We start from the raw sequence: 15,355 nt of genomic DNA, 5'->3' as shown, positions 1-15,355 counted from the left end.
TAATTTCTTTGCAAGCTTCTCAAACATGCTCAAACAGGTGATGTATGTTTTCCCTGTCAGCTCTCCTCCCTAACTAAATACTTTACTTTATAATGTAATAAATGTCGGGCGTATGCTTCCCAGGATGGATGCTTAAATCTAACATTCCATCAGGCAAGCTTTGATTATAGGGTTTTTTTTAATTATGAATCTACAACGCAGACCTGGCACAAAACAGTCATGAAAACTAGAATATTAGTTATCTTGAGGTAAATCTCAAAAATAGTCTAAAAATGTCCTGAGTTTGTATCTCCTTTATGGTCAACAGATCATGATTTACTGTTTCCCATTTCAAGAGGAAACTGAGGTTGGGTGAGCATTTCCAAATGGGGAGTGCTTAAATATATTAGGACATAGATACGACATGACATAAAGGGACTAATTTTCTGGAGTGTTCACTGTACAAAGCTACTGTTAGGTTTTGAAGGATTTGAAAATGAGGAACCTAAGTGGACTTGAGTAAAGGCTCTAGATGACCACCATTTTTGGAAGTCAGACTACTTCTATGTAGATGCCTATGTTTGAAAATATTGGCCGTGGACTTTAGGATGTATTATTTCAAACAACTAAACCTGTCTCCATCATCACTGGTAAGTTCTACAGTGTGTTAAAACTGACTGCCATTGAGGAAAACAGAACAGATTTTACCCTCTGTATTAAACCCCATGTTGTGCATTAAAAGCTGAAGTTACTGTGGCAAAATTCAGTGCTGTGGTATGGTAACCATTTTTTTTAAATTACCACCAACTGCTAGGTGTAAAAGAGATTTAGTCAGTGCTGTTTAAGAACTACTACAGAATAACAGAAACTCTAGTGTATGTACGTCACTTAAAAATATTGTGTAACATATGTATTACACTTTACTTGTACAAACATGTTTTACTGAATATTTAGCGATGCCTGTAACCCACCAGGCCAATGAGTATCATCCTGTCATCAAACTAAGATAGAACTGACATATTTTCTGGCCTGGAGGGGCAATTGTTACGATTGCTCTTCATTACAATTTAAATTGCATATAGTACCACCAATGGAAAGAAGAGAGGCTTTGCCTTACCTTCTTTTATCTTTGGAAGACCTGTAGTTACAAATTGAACCAGATTTTCTCAAATGACTAAGCACTTTTAATTGAAAGTTCTACCATGTCTCTATTTTTGTGAGGGAGATTAATGTATTCATATTTTTCAGGATATTTCTCACCTCTAAGATATAAAAGCATCTGTTAAGGCACTCTGTGACAAACTAGTCTTTGAAGGGATGCTTATTACAAAAGCAAGCAGGTTTTTTGGCAGAGAAGAATTCAGAATAGGTTTTTTGCCTTTTTATGAGGGGAGAAAGGAGGGATGAAATATTCACATTTATTTTCATGACCATTTAAATTTTATCTGATTCTTCTTCCAGTTTGAAAGACTTCTGTTTCAAGCCAGGCAAGTTTTCCAACAGAGATATTTCCAAAGAACCCTAAAGTATGCATCATTACTCCCACTGTTCCCTCCCATTTTTAAAAATATAACCAGATTGGTTTAGCACTTTTGGTTTGAAATACATGTGTGAGAGCTGGAAAACTTTGTTGCTTCAACCATCTGGTATGCTTAATGGCCTTTGCTAAACACACCATTTCCATCAATACTGGTGAATATAAAATGCACATGGTGTAATGAATAATACCACAAAACAAGATCATATCGTACAGTAAAAATGACCGTACACAGAGAAGGAAAGCAGAGAACATACTCAGTTTTAAGTCAGATTCAGCAATGGAACACTGTTCCTGAATTTTGACGTAGAAAATTTTATGTCAGATGAGCTGAACATATATTTATAGTCTGAAGTTCCAGGACTGATTGTCACACTAAATAAAAACACAGCCACTATATATATTAGTGTTAGAACCAGAAAAAAGAGGGAAGGGTAGAGCAACATGTTCCAGGTTTTTTCTTAACTGGCATAATGTAATAAATGACTGAAGGACAGTGAAATTAACCTCTTTAGAAACCTGAAGTTCTTTCCATACTTGGCATACTGAAAAATCTAGTCTTTCTGTTGCAGTGCAGAAATTTTTATGTATGTATTTTGTAAGAATTATTTGCAGTGTGGAACCAAGAATGAAGCCTGCATTAGGTGTAGAGCACTAAACTTCCAGCACCTAAGCAATTAGACAAGTCAAAAGTCTTAAGATGTTTCCATTCCTTTTTGTGTAGGGAGATTTTGGTATCCATGAAAGACATTATCTGAGGATAGCTGAGTAGAAAGCTGCTCAGGCAGGCTACATTAGCCAAAATGAAAATGCAGAGGACAGGAAGGGGTGCCCGTCAGCATTGGTCTCTCCTTCCAGTACTGTTTATGCACTTTGAAGCAGACAGTTTCATGGATAAAAATGAATAGAGGTATTGGGAGCAGCATCCAGGACTAGGATTTTTCCTCTGCCCCACCCAAAAGCACACTGTAATGCAGTGGTATGGCCAGCTCCTTCTGGCCCTGTGAATTTTGTATTCTTAGTTTTGTGGCTGCACAACTTCAGTGGAAGACCTGAAGATCTCCAGTCTGGAGCTAAGGCACTCTCTGGAAAAATGGCTTTGAATCAAACCAAGGAGGACAACTGGCTTCTCAGTTGCTTAGTATGGCCTCTAACCCCCAGACTATTACATAGAAAGTGCAGCATACGTTTTTCTGTCATATGTTTGGACCAAAACACTGAAGTCTGATCTGCTCTCTGATCTCAGTATAAAGTTAGGTATGATCTAAATTCAGAAAATGGATAAGCTCCTTCTGGGGACTTAGGCACAGGAAAAAGTAGTGCATGAACCTAAGTGAAAAAGATGGTGGCATCTGTAGCTCTATGCAGAAGTAAAATCTAGGCAGTGTAAAACCTTGCTAACAAGTTTCAGGTGTGTGAATACTCAAGTAGCCTAGAGTAGTGTAGACTGTACTGTTGAACTAAGACACCAATATTTCACCTGGCCATCACCTGAAGTTCCTAAATCTTTTTGTGGATCTGTGCCTATATTGACACACATGGTCAGTGGCAGGGAAGTGGTGTCTTGGCACTCAGAGTGCTGTGATTGTGATAGCTACATGGTCTGCTTCAAAGCAGCATTTAATTTTGGTGATTTACAGACATGGTGGTTATAAAAATATTGCTTTGATCTCCTCCCCTCCTCTCCATTTTCACCTGAAATGGATAAATATTAAGTTGTGTTCTGTATTTTGTTATCTGTTATACACCAGAAAATAATCTCAAAGCAACACCAGCTTTGATATCTGTAAATCTCAGATATTCATTTTCTTTGTCTAGTTAGAAAATTGTTTTGTATACAAGAAACAATCTCACACTGAGGTAAACTTTACGAAGAAATCATAACACTGTTTTAGTATGTTGCAAGTGCTCCTGTAGAATAACTTGCACTGACTCATGGATCTTTTGTGGATGACTGGTTCCTCATAAACCTTTGGTAACTAGGTCCCAGCCACACCATGAGCAGCGCTGCGCTCTTCTTCCTGAAGATACAGTACATCAAACAAATCCCCCAGATGCTCCCCATTCCAGGCTCAGTATCTGTCTGGTGGTGGTCATGGAGACAAAATTGTGGGAACCAAAGTTGTAGATCAGAGTCAGCATGAAAAAGGATATGTAAATACAAGAATACATAACTAGGAATGTTTGCCAAAGTGTCTTAGATTTCACAGCTTAATTCCTATTTAAATTCTTGCATTGTAAGTGGGGGATTTTCTCCATCTGGTACAGTTATAGATCTTCCCTTAAAGGCTTTTTCCTGTGGCAACTGCATACTGAGTCTCTGTCATCAGGCTGAGGTACAAGTTCCATTCCATCCCGTATTTCAGGTTTGTTGGCTTGGCGTTTGGCATATTTCTGAAATATATAAACAACATTTAAGAATGCCATAAGCACCAATGTCTAATTCACAAAACAGAATTTTCCTCCTCCCTTCCACTCACAAGCTTGCCTTTATCCCGGCTCCTTATGTCATTTGTTTACAACCTGTTTACAAGGTGTCTTTATAACACACCTACTAATAGGCTACATTGCCTCTGAAAACCTCCTTTAATGTTTTCCCCTGTCCTATTATTAATGGTAATTTGAATATTGACATTATTTGTGCCTCTAACCACTTTATGCATATAATGCTGCCATTTTTTTACACTGACCAGTTCCAAACTTTGTGTCAACCTGTGGCTGCTGAAGCTGAGATCTAACTCTGCACAGCAGATCAGGAAAAAGAAATTAGTACTTTCAGAGAACAGAAACTTCTTTCACTAGAGATTTGCATGTCCTAGGGAAGCAGTGACTATTTGGCCTTACTCTACTATCCATAGCTCTGGAATTTCTTTTCCATGTATTCATTGTTTTGTAGCACTGTGGAATAGCTCATGAGGGGATAAGTATGAAAGGAAAAAGGAAGAAAGTTGTGAACAGATTATCTCCTACATCTGTTAGGAACTACAGTACCAAGTGACCCTCAAAACAGGTCAGACTGTGGGGATGGGCGGAGGGGGAATTAAAATATCTGATTCTGTAAAACAACTATTATCTCAGGTGCCTCTTCAATGATGAAGCAAGTTTTACCAAAGCTCTTCACACCAATCTCCTGTGAATAACATGAACCATGTCTCCTATTGATATAAGTAAGGACTGAATATGAAATTTGTAGCATTGGTAGCAGTAGCAATTGGGGGAAAGTACTAAAGTGATCTATTGCACTAACCTGGAGCACTTTATAATAGTAGCAGTAAAACCTGTGAGGCTGAAGTAATTCTCTTGCCATTAATTGTCCCTCTTTAGCAATTTTTCTTGCTTCTTCATCATTTTCCTGGAAAATTGAAATGAAACAAGTTAATAATAGAGCAATCAGTGAGTTACTCAAAGCCTGGCCAGCATTATAAGTTTTATTAAAGGGGCTATTCAAATCTGCAACTTTATGTGCAATTACTGGTAGACTGTAAAGGCACACTTTAAATTGCAGATTTTTAAAAAAATACTGGATTGTTTTTATGGTTACAACTGGTACCTTAGGGCTATCAATAACAACTTTAATGGATAATTGTACAATTTTCAAACTCAGTTGATTACTGTGTTACTGTTTTGTCCAAGCCACAAGCCTCTTCAAAAGGTCTGACATCTCCCACACATACTTAGAAGACAATGCCACAGCCGTTGTCCTCTCCTATACAATGTAATTCAATGTCTTTATTTTAAAAATAACTCTGCTTGAATTAATGTACTTACTCTCAAGTGTTTTAGGTCTATATTTCAAAGCTTTTAGTATTCTCATCTGATTCTTTATGAAGAACTACAGTACCCTCAGAACAGAAACTTTCCCTATGTTTTTTAACCTAATAGCTAAACTTAAAGCACAAATGGTGTTTTCAGACACAATTGTATTGGTTTGTTTGGTTAGAGAATCCAAGCCTCTTATTCTGAGCATGTCACAGAGCAGAATTTTGTTGTAGATTCAAACAGAACATGCAATGACTTTTGTTCTAGTCAGGACATAAAAAAAAGTGATATAATTACGTAGTATCTCAGATTCTGGGCGTTTCTTTGAAAATTACCTGCATTAGTCAGTATACTGGGGCTCTGACTCATGAAACGCTTCTGCACATACCTAAACCAAATTCTTAAGTATTTCCCTGACTAGAGAATTAAGGCCTTCACATCCTCTACTAACAACAAAATGTACTTCCTTTATCCCAGGATCTCAATAGAGTTCATGCAAAATATGTATATGGAAATACAGAGAGTATTAAAATAAGTTGTCTACATGTTTGTTTATCACTTTGAACTTGAATTAGTAATAGAACTTACCTTAGCCCATTTTATTTTCTCTAGCAAGTCTTCTAAGTTTCTTTTAACTGGAACATAATGTTTCCATGGTTTTAATCCAATATAAAAGTGTTCATAGTACTGGGAATCTTGCTTCAATACCAGGCTGTCACCAAGCAAGAGATATGGAAACCTGTAAGCTGCTACAGTCCCGTCTACATTCACTTGGTATTTGTACTACAACGTGAAGACAGAGGAAAAAAAGGTGAAACATCTTTAATTGGAACACTGACTGTATAAAAGATGATTTTCACAAGTAAGACATAATTGTGTTTATTAATTCTCATCTTCCATCATTTTCATATTCACCCCATATAAAGAAAAAACCCTGACGGTGAGAAATCGAATTTTGCAGTCTATTAAAAAAAAAATCTCCAAGAACTCCCTCTAAGGGACTCCACAAAAAGAGTAGAGTGGCTTTCTTTAGAAGTGTGTCACCCTATGACTTTGATTACAGGTGGTCTATCAACCCCTCATGGACCAGTGTTCCCAGTGTAGCATAATTGTTTTGTATACTGAAGGGAATTAGCAAAAGTAAGCCTTGTCTTTTCAGTTGGTAAGAATTTGACAGCAAAATTAATCCAAGACTGTAATTTGCTTGCTACCTTAAAGAAGTCAAAGAAGCCCATTAGCTGAACCTTTCCCAGCTCTTTTTCTTTTTCTCTGAAGAAGAAATATCCTGTTATTCCAGCATCTAGTAGTTCTGGATTTTCCTTGGATAACCTGACAAGATAGAGACGTTCTTCTCGGCTGTCTCGACCTCTAAATAGGGCTCGCTCAGTTTTGTTTTCCCAGAAGGGGCCTACAAGCATTAAATCATAAGATAAAAGCAAACAGTAATGAAATGTTCAAGATATGTTTAGTGCAAATAAGGAACTTGCTATGACAGTGGCATTACACTCAGAGACGTGGTAAAACAGGGATGTTTTCTTGTGAATCCATAATCAATTATTAATCACAGGGTTTAAACTTCCAGTTCTGGCTTGAATTTTGGGATAAGAAACTGAGCCACTTATAAAAGGAAAAGCAGAGAACTGCTTTTCTACTCAACAGTTTTATATTTAAATAACTTGAAATATCTTGAAAGCTACATAAGGAATTATAATCAAATTATATAAGTAAAATACTAACAATTGAAGTAATTCTCCATCCATAAAGCCTGCCACAATAATAAAAATTTCTTTAGTAAAATCTGCTCCTGCTACCCAGCAATTTAGTTAGGTCTTTGAGGAATCACTTAATGGTGACTTATAAAGGAAAAAAATGGCTGTACTGTGTCCCCAAGATATTTATCAACAGTCAGAAAGACTTAATCTCTGCTTACTGCCTGCTTTTAAAAGCATTAAATATGTCCTTCCTTGTCCTTCTGCTGGAAATTTCCTTAAAGGACCTACTGAAGTGGAGCAGGATCTTATCATGTCCTAACTGGAAAGCAGCTGTACTAAATGAGTAAACACAGAGTGCTTCAAACTGATAATTTAATTAAAATAATTCAAAAACGAATAAAGAAAAGAGAAACTGTGAACTAATCAAATAAAAAGAAATATCTCCTCAGTCAAGTTTTACTCCTCAGGTATTGGTCATGCCATTTGTCTGATCTGTAAGTATTTGTTAATTTCCTGGGGGAAAACTAACTCTTCCACTGACTCTTCCTTCAAAATGAGAAAAACAATTCAGAAGTGTTTTTTTATACAGGCAGTATTTTCTTAGTCGAAAGAGGCTGCAGCATAGTACTAGTTTACTTCTTTCAGTATTCAAATTCAATTTTATGTAAAAAGAACACTGGCTCCCATCACTGCCAGGAAAAGGATTACTATTTGATTAGAAGGAGCATACTCAGGTCCTTCACTGAGAAGAGAGGCCTTTTAATTATATTTACTTTTATTTTGATAGGTCATGGTAGCTATCTTCTGGATACCTTTAAGTTAAAATTCACTATAATGGTGAACTGGACTTCTTAAATTTTGTCTCTAAATCTGTATTAAAACCTGCTTAGTAGCGGTCTTGAAAGCATTTAGAATCTGTATAGACTAACGTGCTTGTGTTAAGAGACCTCCTAAGGCATGTGTGAACTGAAGACTTTAACACATTATTTAAATACAACTTGCTGCTTTGATGGAATTTACAAATGCTCTTTTAAAATCCTCAATTTCTAATTTACCTGTATTTCCTTGAATAGAAAGGAGATCATTCATGACTCCACGTAGGGTTTCAAGAGTCGAGTGGGTTACATCATACGTTGGAAGGACTATATCTCTTGAATCCACAGAGCCACACCATGAAATGACAGGTATAGGAGCAGGTGTGTCATTAGCTTTTCGATACTCAACTGGCCAATCTCCAACATTAAGATAAAACTCCACATCAGGAAGACGAACCTAAATGTATACCCAAGAAAGGATAGTAACAAAAAGATAGAAGCTGTTTGTCACTCTTACATACAGTGTATTCCTCAGTTCTCTTAATGTCAAACTGAATCAATAAACCTACTAGATAGTTAATAGCTTTAGCTGAGCTTAAGATACGAATTTCAAGTTTCTGCCCCACAATCAAGTATGAAGGGAACACTGACAGAGGCCAGGATAACGCTCGCAGAGTCGGGCCTTGGTCCCTGCAGCTTTCCTAGCAATTTCATTACTGTCAAGCACAAACCCCACACATTAGTTACAGCCTGATCCCTAAAGATACACTGTTATCTTGACGAAAAAACAAAAGTCAAATCTTACTACAGGAATTTTAAAGATAAAACAACAAGTGCCGTATTAGTATGTGACTTAATACTCTTAAATAATCGAAACTGATACCTTTCTTGACAGTGACAGGAACATTTCATCAGAGAACATTTTGAAGTCTGTATACTTCCCTAAGGAACGACGGTAGATGTGATTATTGAGAATAGTGTAATGAACAATAGCACCTCTTGTCTGACTGAACTTTGTTGGGATTTCCTTAAACATTCGCTGAAGATCAATGGTGGGAAAAGAAATGAAGTCCTTTGTAATCTGAGGTTCTTGGGATGGACAAGACATAACATTCTGCCAGATCTCAGGGTCTTCTTCAGGACAGTCACAATATTCATGATAAACGGCTCCTGCAGAAAACAAGGCACTGAGAGTCTATATTTGTGATTCTACAGCAATCATAATTCCTCAAACACATGGGCATATAAATGTAGACATTACAGTGGGTTGACATTTTTTATTCAGTTTTCTAAAGTTTTCCTGGTAAATCATTCTCCCTATCATGTTCCTGAGGTTGAACAGCATAATTGAGAAAACAGCAACATTCTTATCTTTTCACAAATCAGAATACTAGATTTTTTGTTATCAGGGTAAAATTAATCAGTAATATTGGCCTCCATTATTTGTGCTACCTGCCAACCATACAGAATATTCAGAATTGTTCTAACTGTCCGTAACTACCAAAGCTCAGGTATTACAGTTTCAATTTTAGCCTAATTCAGAACTTTGATAAAGTAGCCTTTACCTCTGGCATAAGGTGTTTTCTTTTATATAATCAACTATTCTTTATGTCCTTTTGAACCAGAGAGCTTAGGCATAAGCAAGAGCCTTGTAGAGCATTTTAAAAGAGCCCATATTTCATGGACTTCTCATCAAGAATGGGTTCTGTCCCATGCATCAGCAAAAAGAGGGCATACAGTTTTATTTCAATTTGAAGACATTTCTAAGTTTGTATTTAGGAAATTATAATAAAAAAACCCTATGACCAAATTCTGGTTAGAAGTAGTGGTAAACTGAAACAAGACTCTCCAGAGAAGTAACTTCATATTATCTTTTTCTTTATTAAAGAGCTACCTTTTGGAGAGCAAGAGAAGGAAGTCAAAGAAGCAGATCTGGAATGAGAGAATAATTTGCCCTGTCTTCCCTGCTTTTAAGTTCTTCCATAGTACAGATCTGCACTGAATCAAACTGGGCTAATAGAAAGAAAGTTAAATATTGTCTGGTTAGAGAAATAGTATATTTGTTGTTAGGAAGGATCACACTTTTTAAAACTCACACAGACATTTACATTATAAAGTATTGGGAACAACACAAACTCCTTACTTTTGCAGATAATATTTTCTACTTTAGATAACAGTAACACAATGTTTAAGTGAATGCCCACTTGAAAATAGTAAAAATACAAGCATTGCTCTCTTATTCCCTACCAAATCTGAAAAGACCCATTTCCTTATGCAGAAGAGGGAAGAGCAGATGTCCAGACACATCACCTTAACGTCAGAGGCCATAACCTACACACTTATGCATCTAGGTCCTGTAACCTGTCTAGGAATTGAGATTGTCACTGCCTACTTCTCAAAGGAGAATGTTTGTGAGGACACCACATGAACAAGGGCAAACAAACCTCTAATTTCCCACCTCTTCCTCTCACAGTAAATCAGACCATAGCATTTCTGTAGCTACCATCATATATTAAATTAAATAAAAAAATACCTTTACCTTTCAAAATATAAGGAGATTGAGCTACATGTTGATCACCATAAAATATCTCAATTTTTAACCCTTTTCTGACACTCCCATACATCCGATACCGCATAAGAAATGTGCCATCATTTCTATCCAACGGGCGAGGGGTGTAAATTCTGGGGACTTCTTTTGGAGATAATGCTTTAATTACCACTTTAAACTGTGTTCTTCCTAAAAGAGGAACATAAAAACAGATAAAAGCACTTTAAGCTACTAGAATCACATATATGAAATAAAGGTGAGAGCAAACTCTACTGGATTATGTAAATGGAATTTAATTTAACCTTGCACTGGAATTTTTTTCATTATACCAAGTTGGTAAAATTAATTTCCAGTGATGGAAGATCATCCTACCAAATTTTTTTGATCATCACATATCTAATAAATGGAAAACATGTAGATGGGAGATAAAAGGTTAAATAATGATTACAACATAGAAGGAAAGGCTAACAGTATTTTGAAACAAGGATTAGGTTTAATATTATCTTTATAAATCAGTGCTCTGAGAACAATCATTTCCTCTAGAGTAAGAGAGATGATAGGAAACCAAGTTAAAATAACAGGAGAAAAGAATACTTGCCAGCTTGTGGAAAGGCAGTTGCAGCATGCAGGAGTCAGATACAAATTGTTCACCTTTGGGCTGCAGCTGACTGTCTTGCAAATTTAAAGTCCCAGCTACTGAAAAGCAGGGATAAGAGAATGATAATAGAAATGTTTCCTGGACATACGTCTGACCTGTGCTTAAAGATCACCAGCATTTCATCATTAATGCACTGTGACCTTTTAACTGGACATGGAATATTTTGTGGACAACATGAATATGCATAAACATAAATCTGTTATATTCTCTTATTTCTGTCACAAATGTTCGTCAACTTTATTCTTCAAAAAAGAGAGGGACAGATTATTCACAAAATGTTATGGTCTAACCATTGCAAACCAAAGACATGTAATGAATGTTACCACAAAATAGTATTCAGAAAGAAAGGAAACTGAAAAAAATTCAGGTAAAATCAAGACGTTACTAAAGTCTGAATGTGTTCCAACAGCACTAGAAGATTGAGATATTATAGTTATTTCTCTACAATCCACATCTTAACGTACTTTACATTCATGAACAGGACAGCGATAATGCACCAATGTGGTATACAAGTACAACAGTAATTTAATGATCAATCATGTCTTCCTTAGAGCACTGCATCTTGAAATTGGATTCAAGTCAATTACTGTGCAAGAGTCTCCAGACTAAATTAGGCAGAATCCTTATGATTTCAGATGTGCATTTCCTGACAACAGATGCCATGCCCCTTCACAGAGAAAACAGTCACCCTGAGTAACTCAGATTCTTCCACATATTGTTGCCAGAGTGGATCCCTCTGTAAATAAACATATGGTCAATGTCTGTGAGCAGAAGAATCTCTCAAGGCTGAACACACCCTCTCTTCTGCTTTGCTTTCCAATGGAAGAATATAAAATGTAGATTATTTGTAATCAACCCTCAGTTTTCTTACTATTCAAAGTCAATGCCAACTAAAGATACCAAGAAGCTGGTCAGAGTATCTTCACTTGACAACATACTGAGGAAATAATGAGTTAATTCCTTCTTGGAATGCCACTGTGGCAAGCAGCACTCCCACCAACTAAGGAATGCTACCTGTCTTTGGTAGCAAGCAGATCCATCATGGGAAGCCCTCGTTTGACTAAGTATCAGTCCAGAATGATGTCCAGAAGTGCACTGCTGACTTCTGAGAAGAGGAATGTTAAGGTTGCTCCAGATACGTGGTACTTCCTTTTCAGACGAATGATGAGTGGACACCTCCCTGCTTGCTCAGGTGGTAGGCTGAAGGCACATTAGCAGTACAGTTATGAAGTGAGACATTTCCCTGGGCAAGCACAAGTACAGCTCAAGCAATGCTAACAGATTTAAACTCCAGAACAATTTCTATGAATGGTATATTGCTTTAGATCTAAGACCGTCACAGTCCTGATCTATGTGAGTAGAACTGATACAGATTGGCTCATCCTGAATTCTGTAGCCAGTTTCAAAACTGTCCGTGAGTCAGATATCCAGAACTATTCAGAGAGTAGTCTAGGTTCTTTCTAAATATATTGTTCAGCTCTTCTTCGCAAGACCGTGTTGTACCATGCAACACTTGATAACAGAAACATGATGGAGAAACACAGAACTACCAGCCTACAATTTGACCTTAGGTTTAGGATTGAGACCCAAATTGGACAATGGTATATTCCATATCATGCACGTCATGCCCAGTATATATGCTCTGTCTGGAAGTGCTCTCTCTTGCTCTAGACTGTCTCCCCCTGGGTTGCCCCTCTCTCAAGGTCGTCTTGGTCTCTCAGATGCTTGGACTCTTATCTCCATTCCAGTTTTGCGGTTTCGGGACTCTCCCTGCTCCGGGATGATTAGCTGGGAATGGGCTGAGCCTTGGTCATGGGGTGGTGAGCAGTATCACTGTGTATCACTCATTGGTATATTTGTCATATATTATTATTGTCATTATTATTATTTTCAGTATTGTAGTTTAGTTATTAAATTGTTTGTATCTCAACCCATGAGTCTCTTTTCCCTTTACCCCTTTAATTCTCTCCCCCATCCCTGGAAGGGGGAAGGGTGAAAGAGTGGTTGTTGTGGGTTTGGCTGCCAGCCCGGATCAAAACCACACCTACTCAGAAGAGAGGCTGTCCAGGACTGTGTCCTGTTGAGTTTTGAGTATCTCCACAAATGGAGACTCCTCAGTCTCTCCGAGTAATCTGCTTCAGTGTGTTACTACCCTCACAGTAAAAAAACCTTTTTCTTGTGTTCAGATTGAACTTCATGTGACTTCTTCCAGTCTTCCGGAACTTCTCTCATTTGTAGTAATCTTTCAAAGATAATCAAAAGTGGCCTCACAATGAAATCAGACAGCTCCCTGAGCACTTAGGTATGTCCAGATTTTTAAGTGTTCCCTAACCTGATCCTCCTCCTCCAAGGGTAGGCCTTCCTTGTGCCAGACTTGCGGTCTGGTCTCAGGGGCCTGGGATTCCTGAAGGCTGGTCTTACCAGTAACGACTAAGGCAAAGGAGGCATTTCAATACTTTGACCTTTTCTGTGTCATTTGCCACCAGGTCCCATGCAGCATAAAACTCCCATTTTCCCATATTCCTTTTGCTGTTGATGTACTTGTAAAATCTTTTGTTGCCTTTCATATCCCTCACCAGATTCAACTCCAGGTCAGCTTAGCTTCCCTAACCCTATGCCTGCATGATCAGACAGGCTCTTTATATTCCTCCTGGGTCCCCTGCTCCTGCTTCCACCTCTTGTACGCTTCTTTTTCTGTCTGTTTTTAGTCAGAAGCTCCTTATCCATCCTTATAGGCCTCCTGACACCTTTCTTTGATTTCCTGCTGGTACGGATGGGCCATTCTTGAGCGAGGAGAGGCAAGCGTTGAACATAAAGGCAGCCAAGAAGGCAACAGGGAAAGACTTCTTCATCAGAAGAAAAGGACTATTTATATTTTTGTTCTTCACAATAATTCTGATGGAATTAAACTTCTCTTGGATTTGGATTACAGAGAAAATGAATAAACACCAACTAGGATGACACTGCAAAAGCTGGAGTCCCGGTGGTTAAGACTTGGGAACAGTTTTGTTAAATCAAAAGGACAATGCATCTAGGTCTAAGACAGTTGGGACAGCATTTTATTCATTTCCTCTTGTGTGATCCATACTTTTATAGCCAAAGTATCTGTTTTTCACTCTACCAGAATAAAGAGACTTCAGAGATTCTGAAGATTGAACGTAGTGCCAGAACAAACACTAGGACTGTGGTAAGTCTTTTGATAGGCTTGAGAAGAAAACCTCAGGGAGCTGGTTTCCTCATAAATGGTCTTTTACATGAGGACAGTGTGGAGCTGTAGTCCAAGTAAGAGGAAAGACACAATTCTCCAAAGGTGAGTAACAATTTCTGTTCTTCATTCGACTGAGTACTGCCAGAGGTCTTAACGCAGGACTGAGTCTCCTCCTTTTGAATTTGGCAATGGATTCCATGAATGACTCTCACAAAGGAATGGACATCTCTGCCTCTAAATGTTACTGCCGGTCACAACCACTTTTTTCAACTTGCTTAGAAGCAGCCAACTTAACCCAATGACTATCACATAGTATTATTTGGATGAAGAAGCCTTGGAATTCAGAGCAGGTCAGGAGGTAGGATGGCAGAGAAAATAAGTTTTCTGTTGGTATTACATCTTTGTCTCTTTCTATCCATTTTATAAAACACCATTTTAACTGGGTGTAGAGATTTCCTAATTTCCTATCAGAGAAAACAAAGTTTTAATTTATCATAAAAATGAGTGAATATTGAGAAATCACAACTAAAATACTACAGAGTTTGATCTCCTTGTCCTCACCCACAGGATATAGCTAAGCAGGTCTTTGTCCTCAGCTGGTTATGTACTTACTGCTCTAGAGACACGAGGAGGTCCAGATCTACCCAAAGGATGCATTAATTTTAGTTGATGTCAGTTTAGATGCAGGAAGCATTTGATAAGGAAAGAGGGACTTGATAGGTAACAAAGTTCTCTAAGAAAAAGCTAACCCCACTGCAAGGGCGGGGGAAGAAAAGGGAGTCTGAATATTATATAAAAGTACAAAATATTCACTGGAGGCAACAGGATTTTTCTTTGTGATTTACAACATCCATTGTGTAATGGGGCCAAGGCCTCTAAGAACTGCTGCACTACTTAATTATAACAGCTTTTTGCTGTTTTCTGATTTCTGGGGGTTTTTTTCTTAAATTGGAGGAAGGCTAGCACAGTACTTTCACTCATGTTTTTCTCTCAATACAAATAAATGATAAAAGAATAATGTGTCCTTGTTGAATTGTCACCACTAGTACTTTTGGTTTACCCTGAAAAGCTGTCTGGACAGCATTTTAAGTAAAAAATAATGTTCCAATCCTGAAGAGAGACTAAAATACAGACACAGT

At 37.6% G+C, this 15,355-nt stretch overlaps 1 protein-coding gene across 1 annotated transcript; it reads right to left on the bottom strand.

Annotated features, from left to right (window-relative positions):
• Positions 1–3,297: 3,297 nt before the first annotated feature.
• On the bottom strand, positions 3,298–10,539 carry KDELC2 (KDEL (Lys-Asp-Glu-Leu) containing 2; the record flags this gene model as incomplete). Its single annotated transcript, XM_010075609.1, has 7 exons — positions 3,298–3,910; positions 4,764–4,868; positions 5,864–6,058; positions 6,487–6,683; positions 8,043–8,259; positions 8,686–8,972; positions 10,342–10,539. Coding segments are annotated over 7 exons (1,325 nt in total), but the record flags the coding sequence as incomplete, so codon positions are not given.
• Between the last annotated feature and the right edge of the window lie 4,816 nt (positions 10,540–15,355).

Source organism: Pterocles gutturalis, unplaced genomic scaffold (genome assembly GCF_000699245.1).
Source record: "Pterocles gutturalis isolate BGI_N339 unplaced genomic scaffold, ASM69924v1 Scaffold39057, whole genome shotgun sequence".
In the NCBI taxonomy this organism is placed as follows: Eukaryota; Metazoa; Chordata; class Aves; order Pterocliformes; family Pteroclidae; genus Pterocles; species Pterocles gutturalis.
The sequence above is the reverse complement of the archived record's forward strand: the minus strand, read 5'-3'. Positions and strand labels throughout refer to the sequence as shown.